General features: G+C 43.3%; 1 protein-coding gene across 2 annotated transcripts in view; it reads right to left on the reverse strand.

Annotated features, from left to right (window-relative positions):
- The window catches only part of SRP68 (signal recognition particle 68), a 35,779-nt gene extending 18,042 nt beyond the window's left edge, over positions 1-17,737 (reverse strand). The window contains exons 1-8 of one of the 2 annotated variants that reach the window (XM_007091277.3): positions 17,531-17,737; positions 15,938-16,004; positions 13,730-13,843; positions 11,810-12,005; positions 10,936-11,018; positions 10,518-10,627; positions 10,080-10,162; positions 8,735-8,875 (exon numbers count right to left, since the gene is read on the reverse strand). In XM_007091277.3, the coding sequence (XP_007091339.2) occupies positions 8,735-8,875; positions 10,080-10,162; positions 10,518-10,627; positions 10,936-11,018; positions 11,810-12,005; positions 13,730-13,843; positions 15,938-16,004; positions 17,531-17,693 (957 nt within the window). In that variant the 5' untranslated portion in view covers positions 17,694-17,737. The remainder of the gene's footprint in view (positions 1-8,734; positions 8,876-10,079; positions 10,163-10,517; positions 10,628-10,935; positions 11,019-11,809; positions 12,006-13,729; positions 13,844-15,937; positions 16,005-17,530) is intronic. The other variant, XM_042966410.1, reaches the window with a different exon arrangement.
- Positions 17,738-19,633: the final 1,896 nt, after the last annotated feature.

The raw sequence follows: 19,633 nt of genomic DNA on the forward strand, positions 1-19,633 counted from the left end.
TCTAATAAAAGAATTATATTTGTTGGGGCGCCTGGGTGGCTCAGTCGGTTGAGTGACCGACTTTGGCTCAGGTCATCATCTCACGGGTCGTGAGTTTGAGCCCCGCGTCGGGCTCTGTGCTGACAGCTCAGACCCTGGAGCCTGCTTCAGATTCTGGGTCTCCCTCTCTCTCTGCCCCTCTCCCACTCATGCTCTGTCTCTACCTCAGAAATAAATTAACATTAAAAAAAAAAAGAATTATACTCGTTTAAAACAAGCAAAAACAGGGGTGCCTGGGTAGCTCAGTTGGTTAAGTGTCTGACTTCGGCTCAGGTCATGATCTCGTGGTTTGTGAATTCGAGCCCCGCATCCGGCTCTGTGGTGACAGCCTGGAGCCTGCTTTGGATTCTGTGTCTCCCTCTGTCTCTCTCTCTCTGCCCCTCCCCTGCTTGTGCTCTTTCTCTCAAAAACAAACATTAAAAAAAATTATTTTTATGGCACAAAAACACTCAGATCAATGGAACAATATAGAGAACCCAGAAATGGACCCACAAACGTATGGCCAACTGATCTTTGACAAAGCAGGAAAGAATATCCAATGGAATAAAGACAGTCTCTTCAGCAAGTGGTGCTGGGAAAACTGAACAACAACATGCAGAAAAATGAACCTGGACCACTTTCTTACACAATACACAAAAATAAACTCAAAGTGGATGAAAGACCTAAACGTTAAGACAGAAAGTCATCAAAATCCTAGAGGAGAAAGCAGGCAAAAGCCTCTTTGACCTCAGCCACAGCAACTTCTTATTCAGTATGTCTCTGGAGGCCAGGGAAACCAAAGCAAAGATGAACTACTGGGACCTCATCAAAATAAAAAGCTTCTGCACAGCGAAGGAAACAATCAGCAAAACTAAAAGGCAACTGACAGAATGGGTAAAGACATTTGCAAACGACCTATCAGATAAAGAGTTAGTATTTTAAGATTTATAAAGAACTTATCAAACTCAACACCCAAAAACCAAATAATCCAGTGAAGAAACGGGCAGAAGACATAAATAGACACTTCTCTAAAGAAGACATCTATATGGCCAACCAATACATGAAAAAATGCTCAACATCACTCATCATCCAGGAAACGCAAATCAAAACCACAATGAGATACCACCTCACCTGTCAGAATGGCTAACATCAACAACTCAGGCCAACAACAGAAGATGCGGAGAAAGAGGATTTCTTGTACTGCTGGTGGGAATGCATGCTGGTGCGGCCATTCTGAAATGGAGGGTTCCTCAAAAAACTAAAAATAGAACTACCTTACGACCCAGCAACTGCACTACTGGGTATCTATCCAAAGGATACAGGTGTGCTGTTTCAAAGGGACACATGCACCCCAATGTTTATAGCAGCACTATCAACAATAGCCAAAGTATGGAAAGAGCCCAAATGTCCATCAATGGATGAATGGATAAAGAAGATATGGTGTCGGGGCGCCTGGGTGGCTCAGTCGGTTGAGTGTCCGACTTCGGCTCAGGTCATGATCTCACAGCTTGTCAGTTCGAGCCCCGTGTCGGGCTCTGGGCTAACAGCTCAGAGCCTGGAGCCTGCTTCAGATTCTGTACCTCCCTCTCTCTCTGCCCCTAACCCACTCGCATTCTGTCTCTGTCTCTCTCAAAAATAAATAAACATTAAAAAAAAAAAAAAAAAAAAAAAGGATGTGGTGTGTACACACACACAGACACACACACAATGGAATATTACTTGGCAAACAAGAAGAATGAAATCTTGCCATTTGCAACTACGTGGATGAAACTAGAGGATATTATGCTAAGCGAAATTAGAGAAAGACAAACATATGACTTCACTCACATGAGGACTTTAAGATACAAAACAGATGAACATAAGGGAAGGGAAACAAAAATAATATAAAAACAGGGAGGGGGACAAAACATAAGAGACTCTTAAACATGGAGAACAAACAGAGGGTTGCTGGAGGGGCTGTGGGGGGACGATGGGCTAAATGGGGCATTAAGGAATTTATCCCTGAAATCATTGTTGCACCATGTGCTAACTTGGATGTATGTTACGAAAAAACAAATTACAGAAAAAAAATTTTTTTTAAACAAGCAAAAACAAATTTTACAAACCTTCCCACAAGTATCAACTCATTATGTTGTACACCTGAAAGTATGTGTTTTATGTCAATTACATCCCATCCCAAAAAAGAAAACAAAAAACGAAAACTTCCTACAAAGAAAACTCCAGGCCCAATATTTTCACTAGTGAATTATAACAAGTATTTGAGAAAGAAAAATACTGATATGACATAAACTCTTTCAGAAACAAGGAAGGAAAATCTCCAAACTTGTTTTATGAAGTTGTGTGTAACCCTGATACCAAATTCTGAAAAAAGACATTATAAGCCACTATTCCTCATTAAAATAGATGCAAAATTCTTCAATACTACCAACGGAAATCCAGCAGTCTGTAAAAAGTACAGTAATGTATCACAGCCAAGTGGGGCTACCTCAGATATACAAGATTGGTTTAACACTGAAAATTAACCAATGAAATTCACTATCTTAACATTCTTTTTTTATACAGTTTACCCATTAACTTTTTTTTAATGATAATTTAACTCTATTTTTTATGTTTTAAAATTTACATCCAAATTAGTTAGTATATAGTGAAGCAATGATTTCAGGAGTAGATTCCTTAGTGCCCCTTCCCCATTTAGCCCCTCCCCCCTCCCACAACCCCTACCATCTTAACAATCTTATCTTCAGCCTTTACTCTCCCAAATGGAAATTTTGGTGGTTTTGGGGTTTTTTTTGATGTTTACAAAAAACATCCTCATATGGCTCCTTCTCTCCCTTTGATTTCTTACACCCTCCAACACTCCACCATATCCCATGGAATAGCAATTGAAAACCCATACGATCTTCCTGGCGTACCTGCACATTACAATTTTCACCGGCAGTGGGTCAAGCCTTATGTCAGGTTTTCTAATGACCCAACCTGACTGAGGTGCAGCTACGTTTAGCAGTGAAAGCTCGCAAGAGCCGGGGCAAGAAACCTTGGCTACTTATCCTGACTTACTCTCAAAATAAAATCCTAGGCCAGCTCTCCGTGGAACTGCATAAAACGTGTCCAGTGGGAAGGGCTCTTTCCCTTGTGTTAAGAAGCACCTGCATGTTCTTAAACTGAGTAACTTTAGGGGCACCCGGGTGGCTCAGTCAGTTAAGCGTCCGACTTTGGCTCATGTCATGATCTCGTGGTTTGTGGGTTTGAGCCTCACACAGGGCCCTCTGTTGTCAGCACAGAGACTGCTTCAGATCCTCTGTCTCCAGCTCTCTCTGCCCTTCGCCTGTTCTCTCTCTCAAAAATAAACGTTTAGAAATAAATAAACAAACAAACAAACAAATGAATACATAAATAAATTGAGTAACTTCAGCAATGTAAGTAAGACACAAAGGATAATGGATAAATGAATGCTGGAGATCTTTAGAAAATGATAAAACACAACAATGCACCACCTTCACTACTGAGCCTTTATATTATCGCAAAGAGTTACTTACTGAAGGATAGTCTTCTTCTTAAGGACTTCAAATACCAGTTAACAAAACATAGCTTATGAAGAAAAAACCCAAACTATCAAATACACTGACCTTTTGCTATCCTTCCACTTCACTTTTTTGGGCACGCACTAACAGAATTTTAAAACAAACATCACCTCCAGTACATCAAGATTGAAAATTCTTTGCTGTTTTTTAATGTTTATTTATTTTTTAAGAGAACAGGGGATGGGGAGAGATAAAAGGGGACAGAGGATCCAAAGCAGGCTCTGCGCTGACAGCAGAGGGCCCGATGCAGGGCTCGAATTCACGAACTGTGAAATATGACCTGAGCCAAAGACAGATGCTTAACCGACTGAGCCACCCAGGTGCTGCAATTCTTTGTTGTTGTTTTAAAAAAATGTTTAATGTTTATTTATTTTTGAGAGAGAGACAGACAGAGTGCAAGTGGGGGAGGGGAAGAGAGAGAGGGAGACACAGAATCTGAGGCAGGCTCCAGGCTCTGAGCCATCAGCACAGAGTGAGTTCGACGCAGGGCTCAAACTCACGAACTGCGAGATCATGACCTGAGGCAAAGCTGCCACCCAGATGCCCCAAGAAAACTCTTAATTTAGATAACTTTATTCAATCAAAAAAAGAGATCAAACATACCTACTTTTAAGTCTACGTGGTATTTTTCACTTTACACAATTTATCCTACAACAGTAATCCAAAATACAGAAAAGTCCATCCAGTTTTCACTGCACCATCGTTTACGGTGCTTAAAAACTGTACAGAATGCGAATGCCCAGATGTGCCTTGATTAAACAGCATTTTAAAAAGCGCACTTGCCATTATCTGTGTATATTAAAACGGATATTAAGTAGAATACACTTAACTACACAAACGCAAACACTGGCAATGAGGTGAGAACACAGGACTGGCACGTGTACTGAGATGACGGACTCTGAATACAGCTGACCCTTGAACAAGGTGGCAGTCAAGGGCACGGGCCCATGAAGTCAAAAATCCCAGCAGAACTTCCGACTACACAAAAACCTAACTACTAAGAGTCTCCTGTTGATAGGAGCCTCGCCAATAACATAAACAGTCTACGAACACCTATTTTCTGTGTCAGATGGGAAATACTACATTTTCCCCCTTTGTGCTTGCCAAAGCCTTTTAATTTTCCTTCGTCTTTTCACAAATATCGAACAAACAATTATAATTTGTAGAGCTACTGAAAGCATGGTCCCTGGACCAGCAGAATTAGCACCACTTGGGAGCTTATGAGAAAAACAAATTCTGGGGGCGCCTGGGTGGCTCAGTCGGTTAAGCGTCCGACTTCGGCTCAGGTCACGATCTTACGGTCCGTGGGTTCGAGCCCCGTGTCAGGCTCTGTGCTGACAGCTCAGCCTGGAGCCTACTTCAGACTGTGTCTCCCTCTCTCTGCCCCTCCCCTGCTCACACTCTGTCTCTCTCAATAATAAATAAACGTTAAAAAAAAATTTTTTTTTTTTAAATCCACATACAGGTGGACCTGCCTGGTCAAACCTATATAGTTCAAGGATCACCTGTATCTTTTTTTTAACCTATTCGAGGCTGGAATAACGTTGTTATTTTCTTGTCAATACTATCAAACTTTTGGCCAATCTTGAACTGCTTTAAAAGGAGTGGCTACTGGGCACCTGAGTGGTTAACCATCCGAGTCTCGATTTCAGCTCAGGTCATGATCTCACAGTTCCTGAGTTCAAGCCCTATGTCTGGCTCCACATGGTCAGCGCCGAGCCTGCTTGGGATTCTCTGTCTTCCTCTCTCTCTGCCCCGACCCTGCCTACTCACTCACTCTCTCTCAAAATAAATACATAAACTTAAAAAAAAAAAAAAAAAAAAAAAAGGAGCGGCTATGATCTAAAGATCCAGAAGTCGACCCTTCACGTATACTAACACCTGAGTTTAAGAGTGGTCCTTTTAAACACATACACAAAGCTCAACTAGTCATCACATGACTGAAATGATCTTCAATTTCAAAAGCAATGGCTTCACATGCAGTCATAAAATGCTTTCACTTCATCTAATTTAATTCAAGTTAATTTCACAAATAAGGCAAAAAGATCTTCCCCCAGATGAATTTTTATTTTCTAATTATGTGTACAAAGCAGGAGAAAAGATAAATTCAGATAAAACACCACTATTCCTTCTCCTCCCACTAACTACTGAACTGGAGACGATTCCCCTGCCAAGGACTTTTTCTTTTTTTTTCTCCCGCTCTCCCTCTCTTTTTTTCTTTTTTATTTATTTTTGATAGAAAGAGACAGAGCACAAGCGGGGGAGGGGCGGAGAGAGAGGGAGACACAGAATCAGAAGCAGGCTCCAGGATCGAGCTGTCAGCACAGAGCCCGACGTGGGGCTCGAACCCACAAACCGTGAGATCATGACCTGAGCCGAAGTCAGCCGCTCAACCGACTGAGCCACCCAGGCGCCCCTCTTTTTCAAGTAGTCTCCATATCCAGCATGGAGTCCAACGTGGGGTTTGAACTTGTGACCCTGAGATCAAGAACTGAGCTAAGATCAAGAGTCAGATGTTTAAACGACTGAGCCACCCAAGCACCCCAAGGACTATTTGTTTCAGTGAAGGTTCTGCTCATTCAGTCTTTCCCAGGGAACCAGGACTCTGCTTGTATACTGCATTAAGTAAGATTACATTAGCTGTTCATCAAAGCCAAGTTAAATGATCCTGCTACTAGCCTTCCTGGTACACGGGAAAGTTCAAGGAACATGAGCTTTGGAGTCAAAAGGGCAAGATTTTTTATTTTCTTTTTTAAGTTTATTATTTTGAGAGACACAGACAGCAGAGGAAGGGCAGAGAGAGAAGGAGAGCGAGAATCCCAGGCAGGATCCATGCTGTCAGCATGGAGCCCAACGTGGGACTTGAACTCACAAACTCTGAGATCATGACTGAGCTGAAACCAAGAGTCAGATGTTTAACCTACTGAGCCACCCAGGTACCCCCCACCTTTAAAAAGATTTTTTTTTAAGTTTGTTTATTTTGAGAGACCAAGAGAACAGAGGAGGGGCAGAGAGGGAGAGAAAAAATGGCATGGTTTTAAAGGCAAGCACTGTTTTCCCATCTGTAAAATAAGAGTATTACCCACTCCATAGAGTTAAAAAGGTAAAAACACGAAAGCTTTAGATAGTGTATCTGGGACATTAAGGAGGACCGTTCCCCTCCTTTGGTCATCTCTGTGGTGTGTCTGTCCAGGTGACCACTGTGTATTTTTAAATTTTGTGGACTGATGTGTAAGACCATGGAAAATCCTTACAACACGCTAAGAAAAACAGGATATAAAACTGGATCTCAGTATGATTTCAACAAGTAAAAATAATACTTGAGATCTTTTATAAGTATAAAAAAGACTAAAAGGAAGTACATTGTCCTTTTTATCAATATAATGCAACGTCAATGAAGGTATATGGGAAGTGGGACTAAAGGTTGATCTCTTAAAAAAACATTTCTCTTTTCTAAACATTAAGCTAAATAACTTTTTTAAATTAACAAATGTTAGGGGCGCCTGGGTGGCTCAGTCGGTTAAGCGTCCGACTTCGGCTCAGGTCATGATCTCACAGTCCGTGAGTTCGAGCCCCGCGTCGGGCTCTGTGCTGACAGCTCAGAGCCTGGAGCCTGCTTCGCATTCTGTGTCTCCCTCTCCCTCTGACCCTCCCCCGTTCATGCTCTGTCTCTGTCTCAAAAATAAATAAACATTAAAAAAAAAAAAAATTAACAAATGTTAGCTTTTCTTCTCATTTGCCTAATATACGTCTGTGGCCCTATTCCCAAGGAGCCCCCCACTTAACTCGCTCCTGGGCCACTCCCCACCCAGACTGCAGCCTGAACCCCCGCCCCATTACCAATGACGCAGCTCGCCTCTTCCGGCACATACCGCCTTGAAACAAAAGAATGAACCCAACTACATAATCTACAGGATCGCTACCAGAATCCTAGTTCGGAAGAGATACTACCACACAGCAGTGCCGATGAAATGCTCTCCAAAAAAATTTCTCGATCTTTTAAAAAAAAACAAATCAACTTACTGCTATCGTTCTAGTCTCCTGCTCTTTCAGCAAATGGAAGGGAAACAAGAGGGGCAATATACGCCATAGAGACACAAAGAAATTCTTCCACTGTTGAAGGCTGCCCCCAGCCCAAAGTAGCTGTTTTGGAACAAGTCACCTAAAAGTCTGGATGCTTCAAACAACTCGCGAGCACAACGAGCAAAGCACTCCTACGTACGAATCATTCAGGGTGCAACAGTTTTCTGCCACGTGGCAGGAAACGCCCCTGGTTCCTGGGGAGGCTGGAGACACATTCAGCAGCCCGTTGTTTTTTTTTTAAATGTTCTTCATCTCACACAGAGGAAGGGCTCCAAAGAGGGCCTTCCTCGTAACTGTCTACTTTGTAAAAACCCAGATCGCCAGGGTCTCTCATCTTTTGGAACTTATTTGGTTGTTCACACCCATAAACAGGTGACAATTATGTCAGTAAGCACATCAAGTATACCGCTTTACATGAACATTACGTAAACGCCACATGTACAACAAGATATTCTGGCTTACCTAGGTGCTCCTGAAAAGGCTCAGGAACAAGAGGTGGCCCCTTTAGGGACAGAAGGCTAGGACAAGAGGTCACAACAGCTAAGCTGCTGCACCACCTACTGGGCTGGACGGGACTCCTTGCATTAAGCCAGCCTCTTACTGCTCCCATTTCCACGTCCATAGCAGCTACTGCCAATTTCTGTGCCCTCTCTACCTAAGAACTCTTCTCCAAGCCCAGCCTTTACAAAAATTTGGTGACCAAATCCCAAATAGCATTGAGACGAATTTTTTGTTTGGTGAGAAATGAACACCAAGAAAACACTACACCTGGGGGCGTCTGGGTGGCTAAGTAGACTGTACCCGACTCTTGATTTCGGCTCAGGTCATGATCTCACGGTTTCATGAGTTGGAGCTCCTTGTTGGGCTCTGTGCTGACAGCACAGACCCTGCCTGGGATTCTCCCTCGCACTCCGCCCCTCCCCTGCTCACGCTCTCTCTGTCTCTCTCAGAATAAACAAATTTAAAACAAAACAAAACCAACCACGACACCTTAAGCACGCAAGGGCAACCTCAGACGCATACAGAAGAGAGAACAGGCACTTCCTCCTCACCTGAGCAATGGCTGCTTCGTTATCAGCCAGTCCCAATAAAAAGATCCTCACTTTGTCGATCTTCACCGGAACCGTCCTCCCTCTCCACTCCACTTCACTCATGGTGGCTGCCTGTTTGGCTCGAGTCTGAGTGATCAACGCCTGGAAAGTAGTTTTAAAAAAATTACAGTTTTAACTGGTGATGGTTAAAGTAAGTAGAAACTACAAGCTGCCTGTTTCTATAATCAACACGGTTCACTTTCTAAAGCAGAATATAAATTGTACTTAAATAATTCCTCCTTGGTTATCATCTATCTTAGCTTACAGAAACTCAAACGTTAAAGAACATAACTGAAGGGGCGCCTGGGGGGCTCAGTTGGTTAGGCGACCGACTTCGGCTCAGGTCATGATGTCACGGTTTGTGAGTTCAAGCCCTGTGTCGGGCTCTGTGCTGACAGCTCAGAGCCTGGAGCCTGCTTCGGATTCTGTGTCTCCCCCTGTCTCTAGCCCTCCCCTGCTCACGCTCTGTGTCTCCCTGTCTCTCAATAACAAATAAACGTTTGAAAAAAAAAAAAAAAAGAATAGAACAGAACAGAAGGTTAAAAAGAGCAACACTGGGGTGCCTGGGTGGCTCAGTTGGTTAAGTGTCTGACTTCAGCTCAGATCACAATCTCGTATTTCATGAGTTTGAGCCTCACATATGGCTCTCTGCTGTCAGTGCGGAGCCTGTTTCAGATCCTCTGTTTCCCTCTCTCTTTGCCCCTTCTCCATTCGCACTCTCTCTCTAAAATAAATTTTTAAAAATAAATAAAATAAAATAAAATAAAATAAAATAAAATAAAATAAAATAAAATAGGGGCGCCTGGGTGGCTTAAGCATCCGACTCTTGGTTTCAGCTCAGGTCATGATCTTAGTTTTGTGGGTTCAAGCGCCACATCAGGCTCCATGCTGGATTCTCTCTTCTTTCTCTGCTCCTCCCCCCACATCCACTGTCTCTTTCTCAAAATAAAATAAATAAACTTAAAAACATATATATTCTTAAGCATCCAACTTCAGCTCAGGTCATGATCTCACGGTTCACAGGTTCAAGCCCCACGTCAGGCTCTGTGCTGAGCTCAGAGCCTGGAGCCTGCTTCAGATTCTCTCCCTCTCTCTCTGCCCCTCCCCCGCTCACACTGTCACTGCCTCCCTCTCTCTCTCTCAAAAATAAACATAAAATGTTAAATATATATATATTTTTTAAAGTACACAAACACAAATCTACATATATTAATAGCAATTACACCGGATGTAAGAGTATAGCTTATTTCTTTTTTCTGGACTTTTTCAAACCAAAGGCTTCACAAAAATGTACAGACCAGATTACCTCCAATTTTTCAGCCAGGAGACCCTCAGTGCCCCCAGACCTCAATCTCATCTGCATGAGTTCATTGATAGCCGACTGGTCCCCTGAAAAGAGAGAGAGGTGTTGAGTGGAAAATCCTGAAGGGTCTCTTCTCTTGAGAACCACTAGATTCAACTCCACGGTCTTCCCATCGCGTGAGCACATTTCAGTGAATCCCAAGTCCTTTGACAAAGCTCTGGAGGAGCACACACGTTGGCAGGGTGGAAACAAAGCACAGGGATTGCCTTCTGCAACTCTAAGCCAAGCTGATTTCAATAGCTCTACTTTTCTCATTAGCCAAAACCCATGCCACAGATGGATGCAAGGACAAGGGAAGAACGGAAGTTCAATAAATCCTCTAGGCTCTCCCGGATGAACCACCAATAACCCACCCGTCAAGACAGCTCAGCCCTTGCTCACCAATGTTATATGCACAGTAGCGGATGTTAGGCGAGATCTCCTCCACACGTTGGTTGTACAGCACGGCCTGCTCTTCTGTGAAAGCACTGGCTAGCTTCTCATAGATAGTTCTGCGAGGAAAGAAACATCTGGTTTCACAGCAGCCTTATTTAAGAAAATAAAAAGGAACAGTGGCTGAAAACAAAACACGGCCCTTTGAGGTCCTTCTACCAACTATGAGAACTGGCGTATTCTAAAGATGAGTGAGAATAATCAATGTTTCCAAAGGGAAGGGAAAAAATTAAATAAATAAATAAAGCAAAAGAAATAAAAATCAAAGAAACTGTACTTTCGTAGAAACAATCGTTAAGTTATCTGCCGCCTGAATGGGACTATGTACAATCAAAACTGGCCATGGCTTCTGGACCGGAGGACTTACTTGCATTTGTTAAAAGCCTCAATGGCAGCTTTCCATTCCTGATGTTCAAAACGCAGCATTCCTGAGAGGTAAGCCGTGTAAGCCTGGGAGGGTGGGAAAAGGGAAAGGCTTCAACACCCACGAGCCGATGCCACAGCTCAGCCTCCTCCACCTGCTTTCAGCTTTGACATCAGGAATAGAGACATATTCGGGGTAATTTTAAACAGGAAACTTATGGGCGCCTGTGTGATTCAGTCAGTTAAACATCCGACTCTTGATTTCAGCTGAGGTCATGATCTCACGGTTCGTGAGATCAAGTCCCACACTGGGCTCTGCGCTGACAGCCTAGAGCCTGCTTGGGATTCTCTGTCTCCCTCTCTCTGCGTCTCTCCTCTCCCCCTCAAAATAAACAAATAAACATTTACAAAAAAGAGAGAGAGAAAACTTATTTAATAAGATGTAACACACAGAAAATTCATGATGATTCATTTACTTCCCAGGAGAGAATTTCAAAATAAAGAAAATCTGTTTCCTTCATTTAACAACCAGCTTCCAGGCTACGACCTTCAGTATCAGAAGCTGAATGTAAATGTTCAGTGTCTATCACTCTTTAAAAATTCATTTCAGAAGATTCTTATTTTGTGAACTTCCCAGATCTAAGATTCCAGCTTTCCATATCCATTTCAAGAGAAATATGAGCTTTTTTAAAAAAAAGTTAAAGCTAATTATTAAAAACCAAGAGTTCAAAAACAAGAGATGCCAACTTCCCCTTGAAAAAGCAAGACCATGTTTTTGCCTCTCCTATCAATTTAAAACATCGGGAAGCTGTTCTGTTTAACCATAAGGTCACGTCTCTAACCTCCACAATGAAGGAGGCTGACGTAAAGACACTAACCTGAGCCTCTAACTTGGTCTTGGCATCCACGCGATTGCTCTCACACAAGCGTTCCAATTCCTCTGCGTGCTTCACGGCTTTGCGCAGGCGAGAGAGCAAATGGAACCGTTTTCGGGGTTCGGTATTGGCTTCCTGTTTAAGCTGCATGGCATAGCTCCAGGCTCGCTCAGCGTCCATCAGAACCAGAAGCAAATACCTAAACCAGAGAGAGAACAGGCAAACTGAAGAATGAGGGCCAGGAGCGTGAGACTCAGATACTCTTCAAGACACAATCTTCAGCCTCTCATCTCTTCTCCACGTCCCCCTGGCCTTCCTCCTCAGAGCTACTCTTCTCCTGGTATCAACTATGGCACTCAATCAGTATCTGACCAGATCTGCCTCCGCTTTCCAACCTCCTACCAAACAGGAGATCAAATCCTGCATCAGGCTCTGCACTGACAGCCCAGAGCCTGCTTGGGATTCTCCCTCTCCCTCTCTCTGTCACTCCCCAGCTCGTGCACACACACGTGCACGCATCTCTCTCTCTCTCTCCCAAAATAAATAAACTTAAAGGCTCTAGAGTAGGTGTTGGCACCTCAGTGCCACCCCCACTAGCTATGTGACTTTGAGCAAAGTACTAATCTTTCTGTGCCTCCGTCTCCCATGCAGTAATACAGGTAACACATTTAAACCAGTCTGGCACTTACTAAGGACTCAGCAAGTTAGCTGATTTATTACGATGACGATGAATCTTTTGTTAAACTACTGCCTTGATTAAATACCCTTAAACATCAGCTTAATCTTGTCTCTTCAAAATAAAGAATCTCACCATCATAAGAGACCCTTCCTAACTTGTTCTCAACGGATTTAACCAATACATCCTGCTGAATCCCACCGTGGTCTCGACGCTCTAGTTTTCTGTGTCTCCATACACCAAGCTCCCAGCCTTTCGACTGTCCAGAGCATTATAATTCCTATAGTGCGTTCAGACACCATGGCCTGCTGTTTCCCCTCACACAATGTTCTTTCCTCTCACAAATCCCTCAAGGTCCAGCCTCCTCCATGCATGCTTCCTGGCTTCTCCATCAAAAACTCCCAACTAACATCTCTCCTCCAAGACTTCAGAATTCTTAAGAGTAAATGACACACAATATGGTAGTTTCCCTATCTCGCAGTGCTCTGTTTTGTACCTGACTGATATCACAGGCAACAAGGTTCAAGAACTATGCCTCCCCAACTCTTCTACATCTAAGATGGTGCCTCACTCTGTCTTGGCCATATATTAGACTAGGGCACAACAAACATTTTTTTGTAAAGGGCCCAATAGTGAATATTTTAGGTTTTGTAGGCCATATGGTCTCTGTCACAACTACTCTGTTATTGTGCTACCGTAGCACAAAAGCAGCTGTAAACAACACCTGAATAAACGGTGTGGCTGTGTTCCAACCAAACTTTGTAAAAACAGGTGGCAAAAGGGATCTATTTGGCCCACAGGCTAAAATTTCAGAAACTGGCCTAGAGACCTCTAATACATACTGCTTGACAGATTGATCCTTCAGCAAATATTAAGCCTGGCTACATTCAGCACTGAAATATAAAACTTTTCCGGAATAACTTACACACAACTTTAAGATATACTGGTTTAAGTTAGCCCGTACACATTGAAATTTGCATTCTAGAAACCCCACCTAATAACCACTTAGATTCTAATCACTGACTTTAACATTTAGCATTTCGCCCTAGTTCTTGAAAAAGTTACTGAACCCCTTTGAGCCTTGGTATCCTCATCTTATGGCACAAGAAAAGGAAAAATGCGCACCCCCACAGAGCTGCTAAAATAATCACATCAAGTAATTAAAGAGTTTTGGCACACTAACATATAACTGTTCAATAAATGTGTTAGCCAGAAGTATTTAACAACTACCACTGAGGAGTCAATACCTGTTATCAGTCAGAAGATCTTCAGTTACTTTTTTCCCTGTGAATTTGTGTCTGTTCCCCATCTTGAAGTTGAGAGTTTTTCGAAGGCGTCTTTGTCTACGGGAACAGTAGCCCCTGAAAGAAAACAACAAAAGTAATTCAGACAAGCTGCTAGGACACTCAATAGCAAATTCTATAATAAAGTCAGAAGTTTGAGGTGTTCTACTTATGGTTACCACTGGTATCACACTTCATCTTATAAACATTTAGTGAACTAAAACCTGCAGGACAGTAGGACTGGTGTCACAGAAAACACATTTCAAAGCTAATCTAAGGTGTCAGAAGTCACAATTGTGGTGACCTTTGGGGAGGAATGGCTTGTGACTAGAAGGAGCAAAGGGGAACTTTAGGGATGCTGGTAATGTTGTGTCTTAATCTGGGTACTAGTTACAGGTTGTGAAAAACTCATCACTTTCTGTATGCTTTTCTGTATATAAATTATACTTCAATAAAATGATTTAAAAATCCTTCAATAAAATATTTTCTTAAAAGGGGAAGGAACAGATGAAAACAAAAGGGCAAAACGCTGATCACTATAATAACTGATCTCCTTAGTAATTAAAAAACAAAAATAAAAACAAAAACTCGAGTCATAATAGTCTAGTTTAAAACTTTTTCGTGGCTTCCCACCATACCTAGATTAACACCTGACCGAGTTACCCTGGCTTACAGGACCCTACCCATTCTGGCCCTGCTTAGTTCTCCCCCTTTATCTCCTACCTCTCCCCACCTTGCTCAAGCTGCCCCAGCGCTGTTGACCCTTTACAGCATGGCGGACTCCTTAGAATCTGCAGAGTGTTTTGTTTAGCAGTAACTTTAAAAGTCTGGTAGTCAAAGCCTGTACCTATAATATAAAATAGTTAGATACTTCTGCTCCCAAAGTTCTGAACTGTACTATACATTAGACATCTATTCTACTTTTTTAAGAGTCATATTAAATTTGTCTTCTAACTTGAAGACTGTTACAAAGTTTACCAATAAGTTGTAATGACATCACAGAATTCTCCTTATATAGGAGTGCCTGGCTGACTCAGTGGAGCATGTGGCTCTTATCTCAGGATTTTGAGTTCAAGCCCCATACTGGGCACAGAACTTAAAAAGAAAAAGTAGGGGCGCCTGAGTGGCTCAGTCGGTTAAGCGTCCAACTTCGGCTCAGGTCATGATCTTGCATTCTATGAGTTTGAGCCCTGCGACAGACTCTGTGCTGACAGCTCAGAGCCTGGAGCCTGTTTCAGATTGTGCCTCCCTTTCTCTCTGACCTTCCCCCACTCACATGCTCGGTCTATCTCTCAAAAATAAATAAACATTAGGGGCACCTGGGTGGCTCAGTTGGTTAGGCGGCCAACTTCGGCTCAGGTCATGATCTCATGGTTCATAGGTTCAAGCCCCGAGTCAGGTTCTGTGCTGACAGTTTGGAGCCTGGAGCCTGGAGCCTGCTTCGGAATCTGTGACTTCCCCCCTCTCTTCTGTCCCCTCCCCAGCTCATGCTCTGCCTCTCGAAAAATAAATAAACGTCAAAAAAATGTTTTTTAACAAATAAAAAATTAAAAAAAAAAAAAAAGAAAGAAAATTTCCACATATAATGTTTAAAAAACTGAAAAGCTTTGTATTTAACCAAGACTCTACCAACACGGTTAAGTTAAAAAAAAAAAATGATTACCATAACTGCTTGCCATTTTCAGCAGAAGCCTCCAATGCATCTACAATATTGTGAGGCACAATGGATAAAAAGATTGGCTCCTTTTATTCATTATGAAATTTTTTTTTTTTTTTTAATTTTTTTTTTCAACGTTTTATAATTTTATTTTTGGGACAGAGAGAGACAGAGCATGAACGGGGGAGGGGCAGAGAGAGAGGGAGACACAGAATCGGAAACAGGCTCCAGGCTCCGAGCCATCAGCCCAGAGCCTGACGCGGGGCTCGAACTCACGGACCGCGAGATCGTGACCTGGCTGAAGTCGGACGCTTAACCGACTGCGCCACCCAGGCGCCCCTCATTATGAAATTTTGAATTTTACAAGTATATTCTGAGCACTCAATATATTAAGTTCAAAGTGAGACTTTCTAAGGATACTTTCTGATACAACAAAATAGGTAGGATATTAACAAAAGCAAACCACATCTGAAAATTCCACAATAATTTCCATACATCTTGCCCATGATATTTACCTATACCTCTGAAAATCTCCATGCCGTAAACCATGCTGCTGCTGGGATTCCTTGATAATCTGAAGAACTAGAGCCAAGATTAAGGAAAAGCTTACAAGAGTAAGAATCCAAATAAATCAAAACCGGGTCCTGTCAGTTCATACTTGTACCAAACCATCAAACATTTCTGAAATACTTAGTACATTAGCTACTGAAACCTCTTATAATCATTTTCAAGAGCTACCTTGTCACGGAACAGGGCTAAGCATGTAAAAAAAAAAAACTGCCTGAACTGTTACCAACTTTCAAACTAAAAAAGAAGAGCATCATTGGCCACTGAGGATCACTGAAACCCCACAGCTTAAATAAAGTTGCTGGATTCTAACTGCTGATTATAACTGGAGTGGTTCCCACGGATTTACACCTGGACCCAGTATTTTACTCATTCAAGCCGACTCAGGTTATAAATGACGTGTACTACTCCTCTATTTGCATAACTTCCTACATCTACCAAACCTACCTTTCCTGAACAGCTGTAATGCTACACGAGCCCGTGGTCAGCACATACTAACCAACCCAGACGATAGCTTATATCAACTCATCAGTTTTTCTTTTAAAAGAAAAAAGCCCTGACCATACTCTCTTTCTTTTTGTTTTCCTTTTTAAGAATCTTGAAATATTTTAAGATTATGTACCAAACATTAGGAAGTCTAGTGACCTTTATCTACAGTTTCAATTCTTTTAGTCCTCAGTGCTTCTCTAGAGACATACATTAAAATACTGAACACTAAGACTATCTCAACAACTAAAAAGGGAGAAGCCATAAGGTTCTTTAAAAAAAATCAAGGTATTCTAACATTCATTTGGAACTACACCAGTTCAAAAACTAAAACCCTCAAACCCTTGAAAACTTCATTAGGATGTCAAGCTAAATGTGTTATTTCAGAAACTCACCTACATTTTCTCCATTTCTTATTCATTACAAAAAGCCACAAACTAGTGTCTCAGGCACTCAATTGTGATATTCTGATGGAAAATACAGACAGATTCCTCCAGCTCAACTGAACGACTCTCAACCAGATAAAATGCCTACAGGCCTATTAAGAAAGCTATACAAGCGATGTTAATCTACGTTTATATTCAACAAGTTTTTCCATAGAGCAATCAATCTTTGCCTCCATAGTCAGGACACGGGTCCCCACGACTGCGGGACAGAAGTTTTAAGCCAAAAATGTCAACACTGTAATTTTCCCTCCTCAGTTCAGTGACTCAAGGTGCCAGGACAGGAGCTCACTGGGGTGGCCAGAGTGTCATCCCTGTCACCAGCCCTCCAAGCAGGCAACTGAGGGGGGACACTGCAGAAATCTGCCCAACCTCCTGGGGCCACGAGAAAGAACCGGACGTTTCCCCAGCCTGGAAGGCGAATGAGATGCGAGAAAAGGCCGGTCGAAATACAGACCCTGGAACTCTGAGCGCCAGAAAGTAACGGCGAGAGAAACTGCAACCCTCGGCCGCTCCTGTCTGGGACGTGCCGGGACCCGCCGCGTCTCCCGCCCCCGGCCATGCATATCGACACGTAGTCATTGCGAGTTAGGCCCGATTACTCTAGGATACTCTCCAAACTCAGGCTATCCCCGAATTCTTTGTTTGCCTTCGATCCGGCTGAAGGCCGTTCGTTTTCCTTATTTTCGTCTCCTCCGGCACCGCGTCCACCGCCGCTGCCACCACTACCGCCGCCGCCGCTGCCGCCACCGGGAACCTGTTTCTCAGCAGCCATCTTGCCCCCGCGCCGCAAAGCCAGACGGGATAGAGGAGGCGGGACGACGGAGGAGGAAAAGAGCGAGGCCTGCCCAGACGGCCTGACGGGATAGTGGCGGACTCCGCCGCCGACGTCCCGGGCCGCAGGCGAGACGCACTTGTTGGAGTGCGCCTGCGCGTCGGCTGGGGGGTGGGGCGGCCTGCCGTGATGGTGAGCGGGTTTGGGGCTCGAACTTGCCGAGAGGCTAGGGAGGCTAGAGGTTTTGAGATCTTTTCGGAGCAAACCCTCCTCCCCTCCTCCACCTAAGGCTGCGGATCGGGAGATGGACCCCCGCCCCCAAGTCCCCGCTCCTGCCTCCCTGCACGGGGCATCGGGCTCACGTCTCAAGCACAGAGGGAGGGAGCGGTTAGCTAAGGACTGGATTTCGGGGTGTCTACCTCCTTGGATACGCGAGAAATGGGGTTCCCACCCTACCCGAATGAAGCACTCTCCCTGTGAGGGAACCGCCTCTACGCTTTCCTCTGGGGCCGACCCTGAGAATGCCATGGCACTGGTGGGGTCAGGGGGTCAGCAAGCGGCCACCAGGTGTAGGAACTTAGACTGCAGGGGACCTGTGTCTCTGGTCTTTGGAGCGAGCAATTCAAGCAGTTCAGGAGGAAGAAGTGTTGGGGCGAGGGACACTGAATCTTTGCAGTATGGCACTGTGGGCTTTGGGGTCTGCGTCCTATGTCTCAGACCCTGTCTCCCCCATTACTGGTCGGAAGATGTTGGGCAAATAACTTAGTCTCCCTCTAAATCTTTTCCCTCCCCTGTGAAATGGTGATAACCAATTAGGACGGTTTTTATGAAGATAAAATGAAGCAATTTAAAGTAAGTCTCTGCTCAGTGTCACTAATCGTTAGGGAAATGCAAATCAAAGCCACAATGAACTATCACCTCACACCCATTAGTATGATTACTATTTTTATTTATTTATTTTGGATGGTTACTATTTTCTAAAAAAAAAAATAACAGAAAATAACACGTATTAGCAAAGATATGGAGAAATCAGAACCCTGGTGCCCTTTTGGTGCCAATGTAAAGTGGTGTAGCCAGTGTGAAAAACAGTATGACTGTTTTTTGGAAAATTAAAGAATTACCATATGATCTGGCAATCCCACTTCTGGGTATATATTCAAAAGAATTAAAAGCAAGGTCTCCAGGAGATATTTGTACATTCATGTTCATAGCGGCATTATTCACAAAAACGCAACAGGGAGAAGGAACCCAGTGGCCCTCAGGAATAAACTAAAAATGGTACATCCATACAATGGAATAGTATTAAGCCACATGCTACAACATGGATGAAGCTTGAAAATAATTGTGCTAAGTAAGCCAGTCAAAAAAAGACGAGTATTATATGATTCCACTTATATGGGGTATTTAGTGTAGTCAAATTCATAGAAAGTACACTGGTTGGGACGCCTGGGTGGCTTGGTCGGTTAAGCGTCCGACTTTGGCTCAGGTCATGATCTCACGGTCCGTGGGTTCGAGCCCCGCGTCGGGCTCTGTGCTGACAGCTCAGAGCCTGGAGCCTGTTTCAGATTCTGTGTCTCCCTCTCTCTCTGCCCCTCCCCTGTTCATGCTCTGTCTCTCTCTGTCTCAAAAATAAATAAACGTTAAAAAAAAAAAAAAAGTACACTGGTGGTTGCTGGGGGGGGGGGGAAGGAAAAATGGGGGATTATTGTTTAATAGATACAGAGGTTTGATTCTGCAGGGTTAAAAAGTCCTGGAGATTGGTTGCACAACAATTTACTTGTGAATTTACTTAATACTACTGAATCGTATACTTTAAAGTGTCTAAGAAGGCAAATTGTATGTTTTGTGCATTTTACCACAATTAAAAATAAATCTTAAAAAAATAAGTCTCAGGGCATCTGGCTGGCTCAGTCAGTGGAGCATGTGACTCTTGATATCAA

The sequence above is a fragment of the Panthera tigris genome, chromosome E1, assembly GCF_018350195.1.
Source record: "Panthera tigris isolate Pti1 chromosome E1, P.tigris_Pti1_mat1.1, whole genome shotgun sequence".
Classification (NCBI taxonomy): domain Eukaryota; kingdom Metazoa; phylum Chordata; class Mammalia; order Carnivora; family Felidae; genus Panthera; species Panthera tigris.